Raw genomic sequence first — 13,874 nt, 5'->3', positions numbered from 1 at the left:
TGTTTGAACTTCTTTAGTAGAATAGCAGTGAGTTTCAGTGGTGCAGTTTCCTTGACCTCCTGAGCTCACTCGTCTTGGGCTGTCATTTAAGTTGGCTTTGTGTTTGCATTTGGGTTTTGATTGGTGTTGGGTCCTTCTTTGGTGGTTCCTTCCCACCAGCTGGTTAAATGAGAGTCACTCTGTCCACCACTTCTTATATTTTGTTGTGCTGGTGAGGGCAGGTTGTGTTGAAGCTGGTTCTTCCTTGTGTATAAGGTTTTAAGGATTCTCTCTTGCTCTTGTTCAGTTGTTTGTATTGGGTACTGTCTCTACTGTTTAATTGTATTTCCAAATAGGTCCTGGGTTGACATTTGTGTGGTTACCACTCCCTCCTTCACCTTTTTCTGTTGTTCTCTGTTGGTGGTTCCTTTGTTGTTGGGTTTCCTCTTCCAATGGGTATCCTGGTGTTCACCACTTCCACCTACTCTTTTTTGTGATCAGTTGGAGGGGGAAGGCAAAATGGTTTCATACAGCAAGAGAGTATTCTATGATATTTACACTATCAGCCGGTAGAGAAGAGATAGAAGATCCTTTGACTACGTATAGTGTTAACCGTGATCTTCCACCCAGCTAGCTTATTTTTAGAAAGGATGGAAAGAAGATAAGACTCTTGTTGGGGAAGGAAGGATTGTGAGTTGGGTCTAGAGAGCAGTGAGGTTGTGGGAGGTCAAATTCTGAGGTAAGGTGAGAGTAAAGGATAGTAAATATGTGTAGTGTGTGAGAGAATATAGTTAACCACTATAGTATTAGAGTTCAGGAAACTTTGAAATGGGCTAAGATCTGGGAGGGGTGTTGTGAAGTAATTACAATTGCATGGAACAGCAATTATTTACAATAATATTAGGGCAACAATCATATGACAGAATCTATGAGATCTAGGTAACTAGAATAGGGAGCACAGAACCTTGAGTAGTGTGCTAATGGGACACAGGTGAGATAAAAGACAGTAGATTAGCACTACTCTATGAAAGAGATATCAGGGGAAAGCTGTCAGATCATACAATATAACCAGCCTAGCAAAGCAGACTATACAAAAAGAAGGGGGATACAAAAATACTATTTAAAAAGATGTGAGAATACTGGAAAAATAATAATAATACAAATATGCAATAATTTGCAGGTTCTCTGTAATAGCAGAGTGAAGTTTGTCTCACTGTCCCAGCTGTTGTGATGCCCCTTCTTTGGGTTCCACTTTGGTCTTTTCACAGGTACAGTATTTTGTCTCACTTTAGGTATTTAAAAAAAAAATAGAAAAGGGAGATGAAGGAAGGAAGAAGAGATAAAATTAGAGGAAAAAAAGGAGGAAGGAATAAAACCAGAAAGCAGGAAAGAGAAGAAAAAGAAATTAAAAGAGAATAAAAATAATAAAAATTTAAAAATTAAGAATTGGTAAAAAAATAGAATAAAATTTAAAAGTCTCTTGGTTTCAAACGGGCCAAACTGGGTTTTCTGCTCTTGCTGGCTGCAGCAGGCTGAGGGGTATGATTGGTAAGGTTTTTCTTCCTTGGTCAGCGGCACACACACTGTCTGGGAAGCTATGGTGGCTGCTCAGCCCTGCACCCTGGGTGTGGGAATCGGGCCTTTCCCCAGGGTTACTGCTGTGGACTGGGGTGGGGGGATGCTTTCCCGTGCACGCGTGCCCGTGCGCCCTTGGCTGGGTGGCAGGGAGGCTGGAGCGATTGATCACTTTAGGAGAATTCCCCAGTGTCTGTCTTTTCACTCCTTCCTCTCGAGAAATTCCTCCTATTCAAGCCTGTGGCCCTACACAATGGCCTGGCTTCTCCCGCATCCCAACTCTCCAGCCAGACCAGTGACTGTGGGGATCAGGGCCCACTGCACCACTCAACCCTGCCGGTGTCCACAGCCTCCAAGGGTGCTCACAGCCCTTGTGTGTTTGCTAGCAACTGAGTTCCTCCTAGTGCCACTCAGACCTTGTTTGGCTGGGGAGGGAGCAGTTGTCCCAGCTCTCTCCCAAGGACTCTGTGGCAAACCCAGCAGCAGGCACTGGGCCTGGAGCTGCAGCCCCCCGGACCACACGCTGGTCCCTGGGACCCTACCTTCTTGCAGCACTCTTCTTAGGGTCTGGTTTTTCGGTTCCACCAAAATCCTTGGTCCCCTATTTTCACATATGCTCAGGTTCTCTGCCTATTTTTTAATTAGGTGGTCTGTTTTTTCTGGTGTTTAGTTGTATGGATTCTTTATACATTTTGGATATTAATACTTTATCAGATGTATCATTGGCAGATTTTGTCTCCCATTCAGTAGGTTTTCTTTTCATTTGTTTATGGGTTTTTCTGTACAAAAGTTTTGAGTTTGATGTAGCCCAATTTGTTTATTTTTGTCTGTTTGTTTCTCTTGCCCAAGGAGATATGTCAGAAAAAATAATGCTAAGAGAAATGTCAGATATTTACTGCTTATGTTGCCTTCTAGGAGTTTTGTGGTATTAAATTTTACATTTAAGTCTTTAAACTATTTTGAGTTTATTCTTGTACATACAAGAATAATGAAGATGATCAGGTTTCATCATTTCATGTGTATCTGTCCAGTTTCCCAACACCATTTTTTAATAGACTGTCTTTACATGGTATATTTATTCCTGTTTTGTCATATATTAATTGACCGTATAGGCATGGGGTTTTTTCTGAGCTCTCCATTTTGTTCCATTGGTCTATATCTCTGTTTTCATTCCCCTTACATGTGTTTTAATTACTATAGCTTTCTGTTTGATATCAGGTAGCATGATACCTTCAACTTTGTTCTTCTTTCTCAGATTGCTGAGGATATTTGGGGTCTTTTGTGGTTCCATATAAACTTTTGGATTATTTGTTCTAGTTCTGTGAAAAACACCATTGCTATTTTGATAACAATTGTGTTGAATCTAATTAGACTGAAAAGACACAACCAAGAAAATTATAAGCCAATAATCCTGATGAAATTGGAGGCTACAGTCCTTAACAAAAATCCAGCAATACATCAAAAAGATTATAAGTAATGTCAAGTGGGGATTTATTCCTGGGATGCAAGGATAGTAAAATATTCACAAATGAAAAGATGTGATACATCACATAAACAAAATGAAGGTCAAAAATTACAAAATCTTACCTATAGATGCAGAGAAAGCACTTGATAAAATCCAGCACCTGTTTATGATAAAAGCTCTCAGAAAAGTAGGAATAGAGTAACCATACCTCAACATAATAAAGGCCACATATGAAAAACCTACTGCCAACATCATATTCAATGGGCAAAAACTAAAAGAGTTTCTTTTAAGGTCAGGAAATGAGAAGGGTGCCCACTTTCACCACTCTTATGCAACATAGTACTGGAAGTCTTAGCCAAAGCACTCAGACAAGAAACAAAAATAAAAGTCATACAAATTAGATAGGAGGAAGTAAAATTGTCATTATTCACAGACAACGTGATAGTGTACATAGAAAACCCTATACACTCCACTAAAAAAACTACTCAACCTAATAAGTGAATTTGGCAAAGTACACGATACAAAGTCAATATTCAGAAATTGGTGGCAGTTTTGTATACCAAGCATGAACTATCAGAGAGAGAAACTAAAAAAAAAACCCAATAACTATTGTAAAAAAAAGTAAAAATAAATTAGCTAAGAAAAACTGTAGCCAAGCACTTAAAACCCTTGTACTTGGACATTTATAGAACACTGAAGAAGCAAACTAAGGAAGACAAAAATAAGCAGAGGCATACACTGTGTTCATGGATTAGAAGAATTAACATCATTAAAATGTCCATACTACCCAGAGCAATCTATAGATTCAATGCAATTCCTATTAAAATATCAATGACACAATCTAGATTTCACAATCTAAAACAAATACTCCAAAAATTTATATGGAACCAGAAATGACCCCAAATAGCTGTAGCAATTTTGAGAAAGAAGAACAAAGTAGGAGGGATCACAATAACTGATATCAAAATGTATTACAAAGCCACTGTAATCAAAACAGTCTGGTACTGGCATAAGAACAGACACATAAACTAATGGAACTGAACAGAGAATTCAGAAATAAACCTAAGTCTCAATGGTCAATTAATATTTCATAAAAGGGGAAGAAACATAAAATAGAGTAAAATAGCTTCATCAACAAATGGTGTTGGGAGAGCTGGACAGCTACCTGCAAGAAAATGAAACTCAATCACCAACTTACACCATACACAAAAATAAATTCAAGGTAAATAAAAGACTTAAATATGTCATGACACCTTAAAAGTCTGAGAGAAAAATATCAGTATGAAAATCTCAGGCATTCCACACAGCAACATCTTCACTGATATGTCCCCTAAAGCAAGGACATAAAGGAAAGAATAAACAAATAGGACCTCATCAAAATAAAAAGCTTCTGCACAGCTAAAGAAAACAACATCAAATTGAAACAGGAACCAACTATATGGTAAAATATATTTCTAAATGATACCTTGGAGAAGGGTCTGATCTCCAAAGTGTATAAAGAACTCACACAACTCCACTCCAGGAAGACAAAAATCCCAATTAAAAAATGGGCAGAAGACTTGAACAGACACTTTGCCAAGGAGGACTTACAGAGGGCCCAGAGACATATGAAAAGATGCTCAGCAGCACTAACCATCAAAGAGATACAAATTAAAACCACAATGAGATACCATTTCACACCAACCAGAATGGCCATTACAAAGAAATCAACAAACAAGTGTTGGAAAGGATGTGGAAAAAAGGGAATCCTAGAGCACTGTTGGTGGGAATGTAGATTGGTGCAGCCACTGTGGAAAACAGTATGGAACTTCCTCAGAAAACTAAAAGTGGAACTGCCTTTGACTCAGTAATTCGATGGCTAGGATTATATCCTAAGAGCCCTGAAACACCAATCTAAAAGAAACTATGCACCCCAATGTTCATAGCAGCACAATTTACAATAGTCAAGTGCTGGAAGCACTAACTGCCCATCAGTAAGTGGGTAGATCAAAAAACAATGGTACATTTACACAATTGAATACACATTTAGAGAAAAAGAAGGAGCTCCTACACTTTGCGACAGCATGGATGGAATTGAAGAATATTATGCTAAGTGAAATAAGCCAGGTGGTGAGGAACAAATACCATATGATCTCACCTTTAACCGGAACATAATCAACAAAAGAAAAAAGTAAACAAAATATAACCAGAGATACTGAAATTAAAAACAATCTAACAATAGCCAGAGGGTAAGGGGGAAGGGACAGTGGAGGAAAGGGTTTTCAGGGACTACTATAAAGAGCACATGGACAAAACCAAGGGGGAAGGGTGGAAGCAAGGGAGAAAGGTGGGTTTGTCTGGGATGCAGAGGGAGTGTTGGAGGGGAAATTCAGACAACTGTAATTGAACAACAATAAAATAATTTTTAAAAAAACAAGATGAAAAATAGAATTTTCCTTCTAGTCCTGTCAGAATAACAAGTTTGTGCATATCTTTCTGCTTAAGTAATTACAAAACAATTAACTATGTGGAGAAACTTTCAACAACAAATTCATTCTGTTCTGGTTGAATGTTTATTTCTTCCTTCTTCTCTAAACCATTTATTTGAGTCCCTGATTCTTTTCCATTGCTATTGGCTCCCTGTACATTTTCCTTTATTTCACTTTTAATAACCTTCAGTTTTTCCTGTATTTGGCAACCATACACAATCATTTCTGTGAGCATCCTGATTACCAGTGTTTTGAACTGGGCATCTAATAGGTTGGCTACCTTTTCATCGCTTAGTTGTATTTTTCTGGCACTTTGATCTGTTCCTTCATTTGGGTCATATTTTTTTTTTGTCTCAGTGCACATGTTATGTAGTAAGGGACAGAGTCTTAGGTATTCACCAGGGATGATCAACCCACTTCATTTTGGTGTATTTCTGTATATGGGGAGGGGTCTGAGAGAGAACAATCCACTTGCTCAGCTCTCAACTGGCTTTCAGTCACTTCCCCTGCTACCCACAAGCATTTGGACACTTATGGTGCTGATTCCTAGGTATGGGTTTTGTGTACATTCTAGAACCCTGTGGGTCATCTCTCCATGAACTATCCTGTGAGGCTGGGAGTTCCTCCTGGTACTTCAACTCCCACAGGTATTTTCAGTCAGAGGTTTTGAGGCTTTATTTCCCCACACAGGAACCCTGGGTTGCACAGTCTGTCTCACTCCCCTGTTGTTCATCCTGATTTATCCACATACAAATGTGGGATCCTCTGCTCTGCCAGCCACTGCCTTGCTCACACTGGTCCCCCAGTTGCTGCCTTGCTGCGAGTCCTCTCCACCCCAGCTTCCCTTCTCCACCGCTCCTACCAGTTAGGATGAGTGTTTCTTCTTTAATTCCATGGTTGTTGGACTTCCCTATAGTTTGATTTTCTAGCAGTTCTCGTTATTGTTATTGTAAATATTTTGTCCTTCTTTTGGTTGTGCAAGGAGGCACAGTGTGTCTATCTCTGCCTCCATCTTGTGCAGAAGTTTATTTTCTCATATATATTTTTTTTCTTAGAATTCTACTTACCTACATGAGGAAAAGAAAATAGGACACCTAAATTAGTAAACTCAGAGACACTAAAAGATAGGTAATCATAATACAAACATTAAAGAGAGGAAATTTAGTCATGAATCTCTGGCTATTACAATTATCACAGTGTTGTGAATTCAGGATGAAAGGTTGAAATGATGACATGGAAATTAAGATAGTAGGAGGTAAACTGCATAGAGCTAAAAAAGTAATGAAAAACTAATGTGCTTAGGATAGGCAAATTGATTTTACCTAGGTGATACTTAAACCAAAGTAACTGAAAAGAAATCGCATCTCAAGGCAAGCTGTATGAAAGTATGCAATTTTTGTAATGATACTCATCCTATACCCAACATTTCTTTCTCAATGAAGATCAAAATAACCTACATGTGTAAAGATTCCCAGGATGTGTTGTGAAGTACTAGATGAAAAGTTTAGCATGGGTGGAACTGAAGAACACTATGCTAAGTGAAATAAGCCAGACAGTGAAAGACAAATACCATATGATCTCACCTATAAGTGGAACCTAATCAACAAAACAAACAACTAAGCAAAATATAACCAGAGACATTGAAATAAAGAACAAACTGAGAGTAACCAGAGGGAAGGGGGAAGAGGGTTAATAGGGGAAAGAAGGAGAAGGTCATCAACCCTTATTGAGAGACCCTTCATATCAAATTCAGTTTCTCAAATTGCCTTGCAAATGGAGAGAAGTCAGAAGTTAGTAATATATAAGAAAGCACATCGATCTTTTCAGGACTGACCCATGATTCCCAAATGAAGGCTCTTTATTCTTCTACTTATCACCCTTATGTTGAGTGTAACAGGTAGTCTGACTATTATCATGCTCTCATTGGTTGATTCTTACCTTAAAACTTCCATCTGTTTTTTCCCCCTCAGGAATTTCTCATTCATGGAAGTCAGATTCGCAAGTGTTTGTTCCTAGATTCCTTTGTATCATGTTAACTGGTGATAATACCATTCCTTGCAATGCTTGTGCTCCTCAAATATTTTATACACTTTTTGGAGCAACAGAATTCTTTTCTCCTGGCTGGCATGTTGTGTCATTACTTTGTGGTCATATGATGACAACCCTTGCATATGTGGTCATCATGAACCAAAAGTTCTGTACTCTCATCCTCCACTGTTGATTGGCTGATTTTCCTCTACTCTCTAAAATTTAGGTAGAAATCTATGGCTCCAACCTGATTGGTCATTTTGGAAGTGATCCATCTCCTCTCCTGAAGACTTCATGATCAGTTACATGGTTCATATAGAAAATGATCATTACCTGTGATGCATTAACATTAATCATGACACTCATTTGTGTGGTGCTCTCTCGTTTTTGTTGAATTTACAGAGGTGACATTGGTTAATAAAATTATAAAGTTTTCAGGGGTACAATTTTAAAATATATCATCTATATATTGTATTGAGTTCACCACTCCTAGCCAAGTTTCCTTCCATCAGTGTCTCCCCTCACACTCTATTCTACCTTCCTCCAACCCCTTTCCCTCTGGTAATCACCATATATTGCCTGTGTCTGTGAGGGTTTTTCTTAAATTCCTTCATTTTTTTCACTCAGCCTTCCTACCCCATCCCCTCTGACAGCTGTCAAGTCTGTTCTCTGTGTCTATAAATCTGTTTCTGTATTGTTTGTTAGTTTATTTTGTTCTTTAGATTCCACATAAAAGTGAAATCATGTGATATTTGTCTTTCTTATTTTTTATTGTTATTCAAGTGCAGTTGTCTCCATTTTCCACCAACCACCCCCACCTGCCCCACCCATCCCCACATCCCACCCTCAAACCTACCCCATTTGGTTTTGTCCATGTGTCCTTTATACATGTGTTCTTTACTTTGGAAAATGGCTATTTGTATTCCATTTTATGTTCCTGCCCCCTTTCTCAAGTACTAATTGATCATGGAGATTTGGGGTTATTTCTGGGCTTTCTATTTTGTTTCATTGTTCTATGTTTCTATTCTTATGCCAGTACCAGGCTGTTTTGATTACAGTGGCCTTGTAGTACATTTTGATATCAGTTATTGTAATCCCTCCTACTTAGTTATTCTCTATCAAAATTGCTGCATCTGTATGGGGTCATTTATGGTTCCATATAAATTTTTGAATTGTTTTTTCTATATCTCTGAAATATGCCATTGGTACTTTAATAGGGGTTGGATTGAATCTATAATTGCTTTGGGTAGTATGGACATTTTGATTATGTTAATGCTTCCAATTCATGCTTCACACTTTCACCACTTCTATTCAACATAGTACTGGGAGCCCCAGCATCAGACAAGAAAAAGAAGTAAAAGACATCCAAATTGGAAAGGAGGAAGTAAACTGTCATTGTTTGCAGATGACATGATAGTGTATATAGAAGATTCTATAGACTCCACCAAAAACTATTCGATGCAATAAATGAATTTGGCAAAACAGCAGGATATAAAGTCAATATTCAGAAATCAAAGGCATTGTTGTACCTCAACAATGAAATATCAGAAACAGAAATCAGGAAAAAAATCCCATTTGATATAGCAACAAGAAAAATAAGGTACTTTAAGCAATAAACCTAACCAAGGATGTAAAAGACCTGTACTCAGAAAAGTACACAACAATAAAGAAAGAAATTAAGGAAGACACAAACAAATGGAAGAAAAAGATATTCTTATCATTTATTTGTTATGCATATTTTTTGCGGCATTCTGCTTTGATAGATATTGGAGTTAGCTTAGGTTCTAATTGTTTTCAAGAATTTTAGCAGTTCATTTGTGCATGGATATACGTGTGTATCTATAAGTAAATTTCTTCTCAAAAAGCAGAAGCAAGGAAAACTACTATTTTACTTTATCCAAGCTTTGGGAGTAGTTACACAGACTTTTAACCAGGAACTCATTTTAACTGTTCTAGCTCACTACTCTTTGATATTTTGTTAAGTAATATAGGAATCAGAGCTGCCTGTCCCTTTCATCCCCAGATATTGGAAGCTTCTCTCCACAACACAGAACTCTCACTCTGTTTAGGATGTTACACGTGAGTGTGATGTTCTCATACCATGCCCAGGATCTTCCTCTGCCCACTTTCCCAGTATATCTGTCCAGGAGTCTTCTTAGGTAAATCATTCAGCAGAGTTATATGTTCATGTCATTGGAAAGTTTACCCCTTAGTTTACATTTTTAACTGGACTTCCTAGGAGTACATTTCAAGAGGGAACAGAGAAGTGCATGAGATTTCAGATCAATTATTACTTTGACCTGAGCCACTTCACTCACCAGTCTCAGCAATTACAAGAATTAAACTTTGCTTTTAAATTAAAACAATCCTCTTATTTCCTCTAGAGAAACAATCTTCTTTCTAATTTTAATTTTTATAATTTCATGGTTATGTATTGGGTTTAAAAAAGCATGGAAGGCAACACGGTTGAGAGAAAGACGGGTAGATAAATTTGGGGTAGGAGGAAGAGGAAGAGATAGATTAGATTTCAACCAGATGATATATAATTCTTTCAGAATGTCTGGAGCAGCCTGATTCTTGTTATACTGTAAAATTAAAATGTCATTCATTTTCATTATGAAAATAATTTTGATGTATATGTATTCATTTTATGTCTGAGGAAACTCAACCCTATGCTATCATCTCAAGTAACTTTTCTCAGACCATGTAGACAACAATATAACACTTCCACTGCCAGGGCCACAAACTTAGCTTTATTTGTATCACCATTGTCATCATCTTCATCACTGTCATATTTCTAAAACATTCAAATGTATGTATACAACTGATTTAAATTTCTTTACATATGAAACACTATGTCTGCTTATTCATTTTCTGATTTAATCTATATTGGAAAAAGGAAGGAGAAAATATTGTTTATGACAGTACTGTGTTGTGTTAATTGATGATCAATTTCTTTACCATTCAGTTTGTTTTTATTCACAGTACTTCCTTAATGTGGAATTTCTAGTCCCCTCTTTTTTAAGATTTCATTTATTTAGTTTTAGAGAGGGAAGGGAGGGAGAAAGAGAGAGAGAAAGAAACATCAATGTGCGGTTCCTGGGGGCTGTGGCCTGCAACCCAGGCATGTGCCCTGAGTGGGAATCGAACCTGCGATGCTTTGGTTCCCAGCCCATGCTCAATCCACTGAGCTACGCTAGCCAGGGCTACCATTCAGTTTTTATATTGCACTGATAGCAAATGATAATGTAACATTTGTAATAATAATATATCAAACATATAGATGATAGTTGATGAACTCATTTCATGATTCTGTCTCAATCACAGAATCCATATACAAATTAAAAATCACCAGGGACTAAAACATCAGGAAATGGGGAGATATTGTTTAAAAAGTACAAAATTCTAGTCATAAGATGAATGAATAAGTGTGGGGATCTAATATACAGCATGATAACTGCTACCATACTGTATTATATACTTAAAAGTTACTAAGAGAGTGCATCTTATATGTTCTCACCATAGAAATTTGTAATTTTCTATTGTGTGCTAGATTTGTGTTAGCCTCCTGGGTAAAATAGTTACTTCAGTAGTAATATAATTTATTTCTATTGTACCCTATAGAAACCTACTTTTCAACAGGGCTACCAAAGGTGTCTGAAGTAATATGAATACATTACATGGATCAAAGCATTCGTAATGTTAAAATCTTCAACACTGTCCTATTTAATAATATAAACTAAACAAGAAGTTGCAAAACAAATCTCATCTCTCCTAACTTGCCCCTAATGCTGACATCATTCTTTGGCAAAGCCACTTGAAGTAGCAATGATCTGCAATTTGTGAGACCACATTTTTTGTTATTTTCAAAGTAATTGCATTGAACTGCAAAGTCACTGCATTGTATGTTGCCAACTCATCACACATGATTTTCCTAGTTGTCCTCTAAGTGCAGGGGAAATCAGAATACCATCCCCAAGGGTCCTCTTCCCTGTGTAGCTCAAATTTACAGTTTGTCAGTGAGAAGACTTTGTGCAAAATTTGGAAGTTAGAAGAGAAGCAGAGGCTTTTATTCTCCAGAAGTGTCTCTGGTCAGACTGGTGAGCAGATGGGAGGTCCAGAGTCTTCTCCAGGTTTTTCAGTATGTGAGAACTACCTACTTCACTGCTGAGACTACTGATAGATACTTTCACAGAAACTTCTGAGAGTCACTGCCATTTCCCACAAGGTTTCCTGAACCAGTCTCCACAGGCCTTCAACTTGAGATCTTTGATATAATTTTTCTCAACATTCTAGCAAGTGTTCAAACATGGTTCCCCTACCTCTTTATAAGCAGACCGAGTTTTGAAATCTGTTGCATTAAAAAATATCATAGAACTCAATTTGGAACTGAGATGGGCTTCTAAAATGAGCAATAAAATGGTCACTGGAATTCTTCCACACATGGTCTTCTTTTTCTTTTTTTTTTTCTCCTCTAGAGACATTCCTAAAGCTCAACTGCTTTGGAGAATAGGAAGTGAGAAGTAGAGTCACCAAGACATGAAGACACAATCTATTTACTTTCTGCAGACAGCTTATTTCAAAGGGCATTGTGGGATGATAGGGGCTTTCAGTGACTGGCATTTCAGAATATTGTATATACTGACTTTTCTCACTGGTCAAAGTAAATGGTTCACTCTTGGGGAGATATTCTCTCTATTTCACCACAATAGCAATTATTACATGTTACAGTAATTATCAGGTTTTGAGTTTGTCTCTCACAGAGTTAGCAGAAAAAATACTTAAGAACACATGCAATGCTTAGCAACTAGCACACACATGTTGAAATAATTAACTATATATATCCAGCAAGATTTATTTTTGAAAGCATTTGGTACATAAAAGTATCATTTATGGGAACAGATATTTCAAGTCAAAATGTGTTTTACTATTCTGAATAAAGCAGCTTACCACTGCTTTCTTCAATGAATGAAAAGATCTTTTCAGGAACAACAGAGAGAAGTGATCAGGAAGACTCAGTAAACCTAATATGATAAAAATCATTGAGGGGAGAAATGGCATAGCTATGAACTAATGAACTGAAAATTGTTTTCAATTTCCTCATTCATGTTTCAACAACATACTACATCCTAATTTTGTCTTTGATTTCAAATTGGCAAAACCTTTGAAGCATATCCTCGAGAGCTGCTTTCACCTGCTGGTTCCTTAGAGTGTAAATGAAGGGGTTTAGTAATGGAGCAACAGAGGTATTGAGCACAGCTACACCTTTAGTTAAAGTCATCCTTTCCTTTGCTGAAGGTTTCACATACATAAAGATGCAACTCCCACAAGTAATAGAGATGACCACCATGTGTGAGGAACAGGTGGAGAAGGCCTTTGTTCGTTGGTGAACAGAAGGGAATTTTAGAATGGTTTTGATGATGTATATGTAGGAAAGGACCACTAACAACAAAGTGATGACAAGTGTCACCACAGCTAAGACGAAGGCCATCAATTCTATAACCTGTGTATCTGTGCAAGAGATCTGCAGTATAGGAGAAGAGTCACAGAGGAAGTGATCAATAGTTTTGGAATCACAGAAATCGAGCTTGAGTCCCAAGACCAAAGGGGGAAATATGATTAGGAATCCAGTTACCCAAGAGCCGACCACAAGCTGAGAGCACACTTTGCTGTTCATGATGGTGGAATAATGCAGTGGTTTGCAGATGGCAGCATAGCGGTCATAGGACATGGCAGCCAGAAGGTAAAATTCTGTACCTCCTAATAAAAGAAAAAAGAATAATTGAGTGGCACAACCATTGTAGGAGATTGTTTTGTCTCCAGTAAAAATGCTTATTAAGTATCGTGGAATGCAGACACTTGTGAATGAAATCTCTAAGAAGGAGAAATTTCGGAGGAAGAAATACATTGGAGTCTTGAGATGGGGATCCAGTATGGTGAGGAGGATGATAATTAAGTTCCCTGTCAGGCTCAAGATGTAGTTGAACAACAGAAACAGGAAAATCACAATTTGCAACACAGGGTCATCTGTCAGTCCAAGCAAAATGAACTCTATTTCCGTTGACTGGTTCATTTCTTTTTTTTTTCCTATCAAAGCTAGAGAAAACAAAAATTAAAACACATCTAAGAAAATAGTTTCCTTTATTTTCAGCCACAAAATGTTTCACATTCAGAAACTTACCAATGTGCAAATATTTTCAAAATCTACTTTCAGTTCATCAAAATGAACATCTCATCTCATATCAGCCATCTTTCTAAAAATGCTGCATATTTCTTCCTTGGCAAGATTTCTTACTATAAAGGGCCTATTGTCATTCAAAATTTAGCTGCACAATTTAGTATTGATCTATAGCCCATCT

At 37.4% G+C, this 13,874-nt stretch overlaps 1 protein-coding gene across 1 annotated transcript; it reads right to left on the bottom strand.

Annotated features, from left to right (window-relative positions):
* Nucleotides 1-6,978: 6,978 nt before the first annotated feature.
* LOC123812590 (olfactory receptor 6C6-like) lies at nt 6,979-13,588 on the bottom strand. Its single transcript, XM_045829371.1, has 2 exons — nt 12,678-13,588; nt 6,979-7,021 (listed from the first exon to the last, which is right to left on the bottom strand). Exons 1-2 carry the CDS (start codon nt 13,586-13,588, stop codon nt 6,979-6,981), a joined length of 954 nt encoding a protein of 317 aa, XP_045685327.1.
* Between the last annotated feature and the right edge of the window lie 286 nt (nt 13,589-13,874).

This window comes from Phyllostomus hastatus, unplaced genomic scaffold (assembly GCF_019186645.2).
Source record: "Phyllostomus hastatus isolate PE091 unplaced genomic scaffold, TTU_PhHast_1.1 phas_scaffold_93, whole genome shotgun sequence".
Taxonomy (NCBI): Eukaryota; Metazoa; Chordata; class Mammalia; order Chiroptera; family Phyllostomidae; genus Phyllostomus; species Phyllostomus hastatus.
Note: the sequence above shows the minus strand (reverse complement) of the source record. Positions and strands in the feature narration are given on the sequence as shown.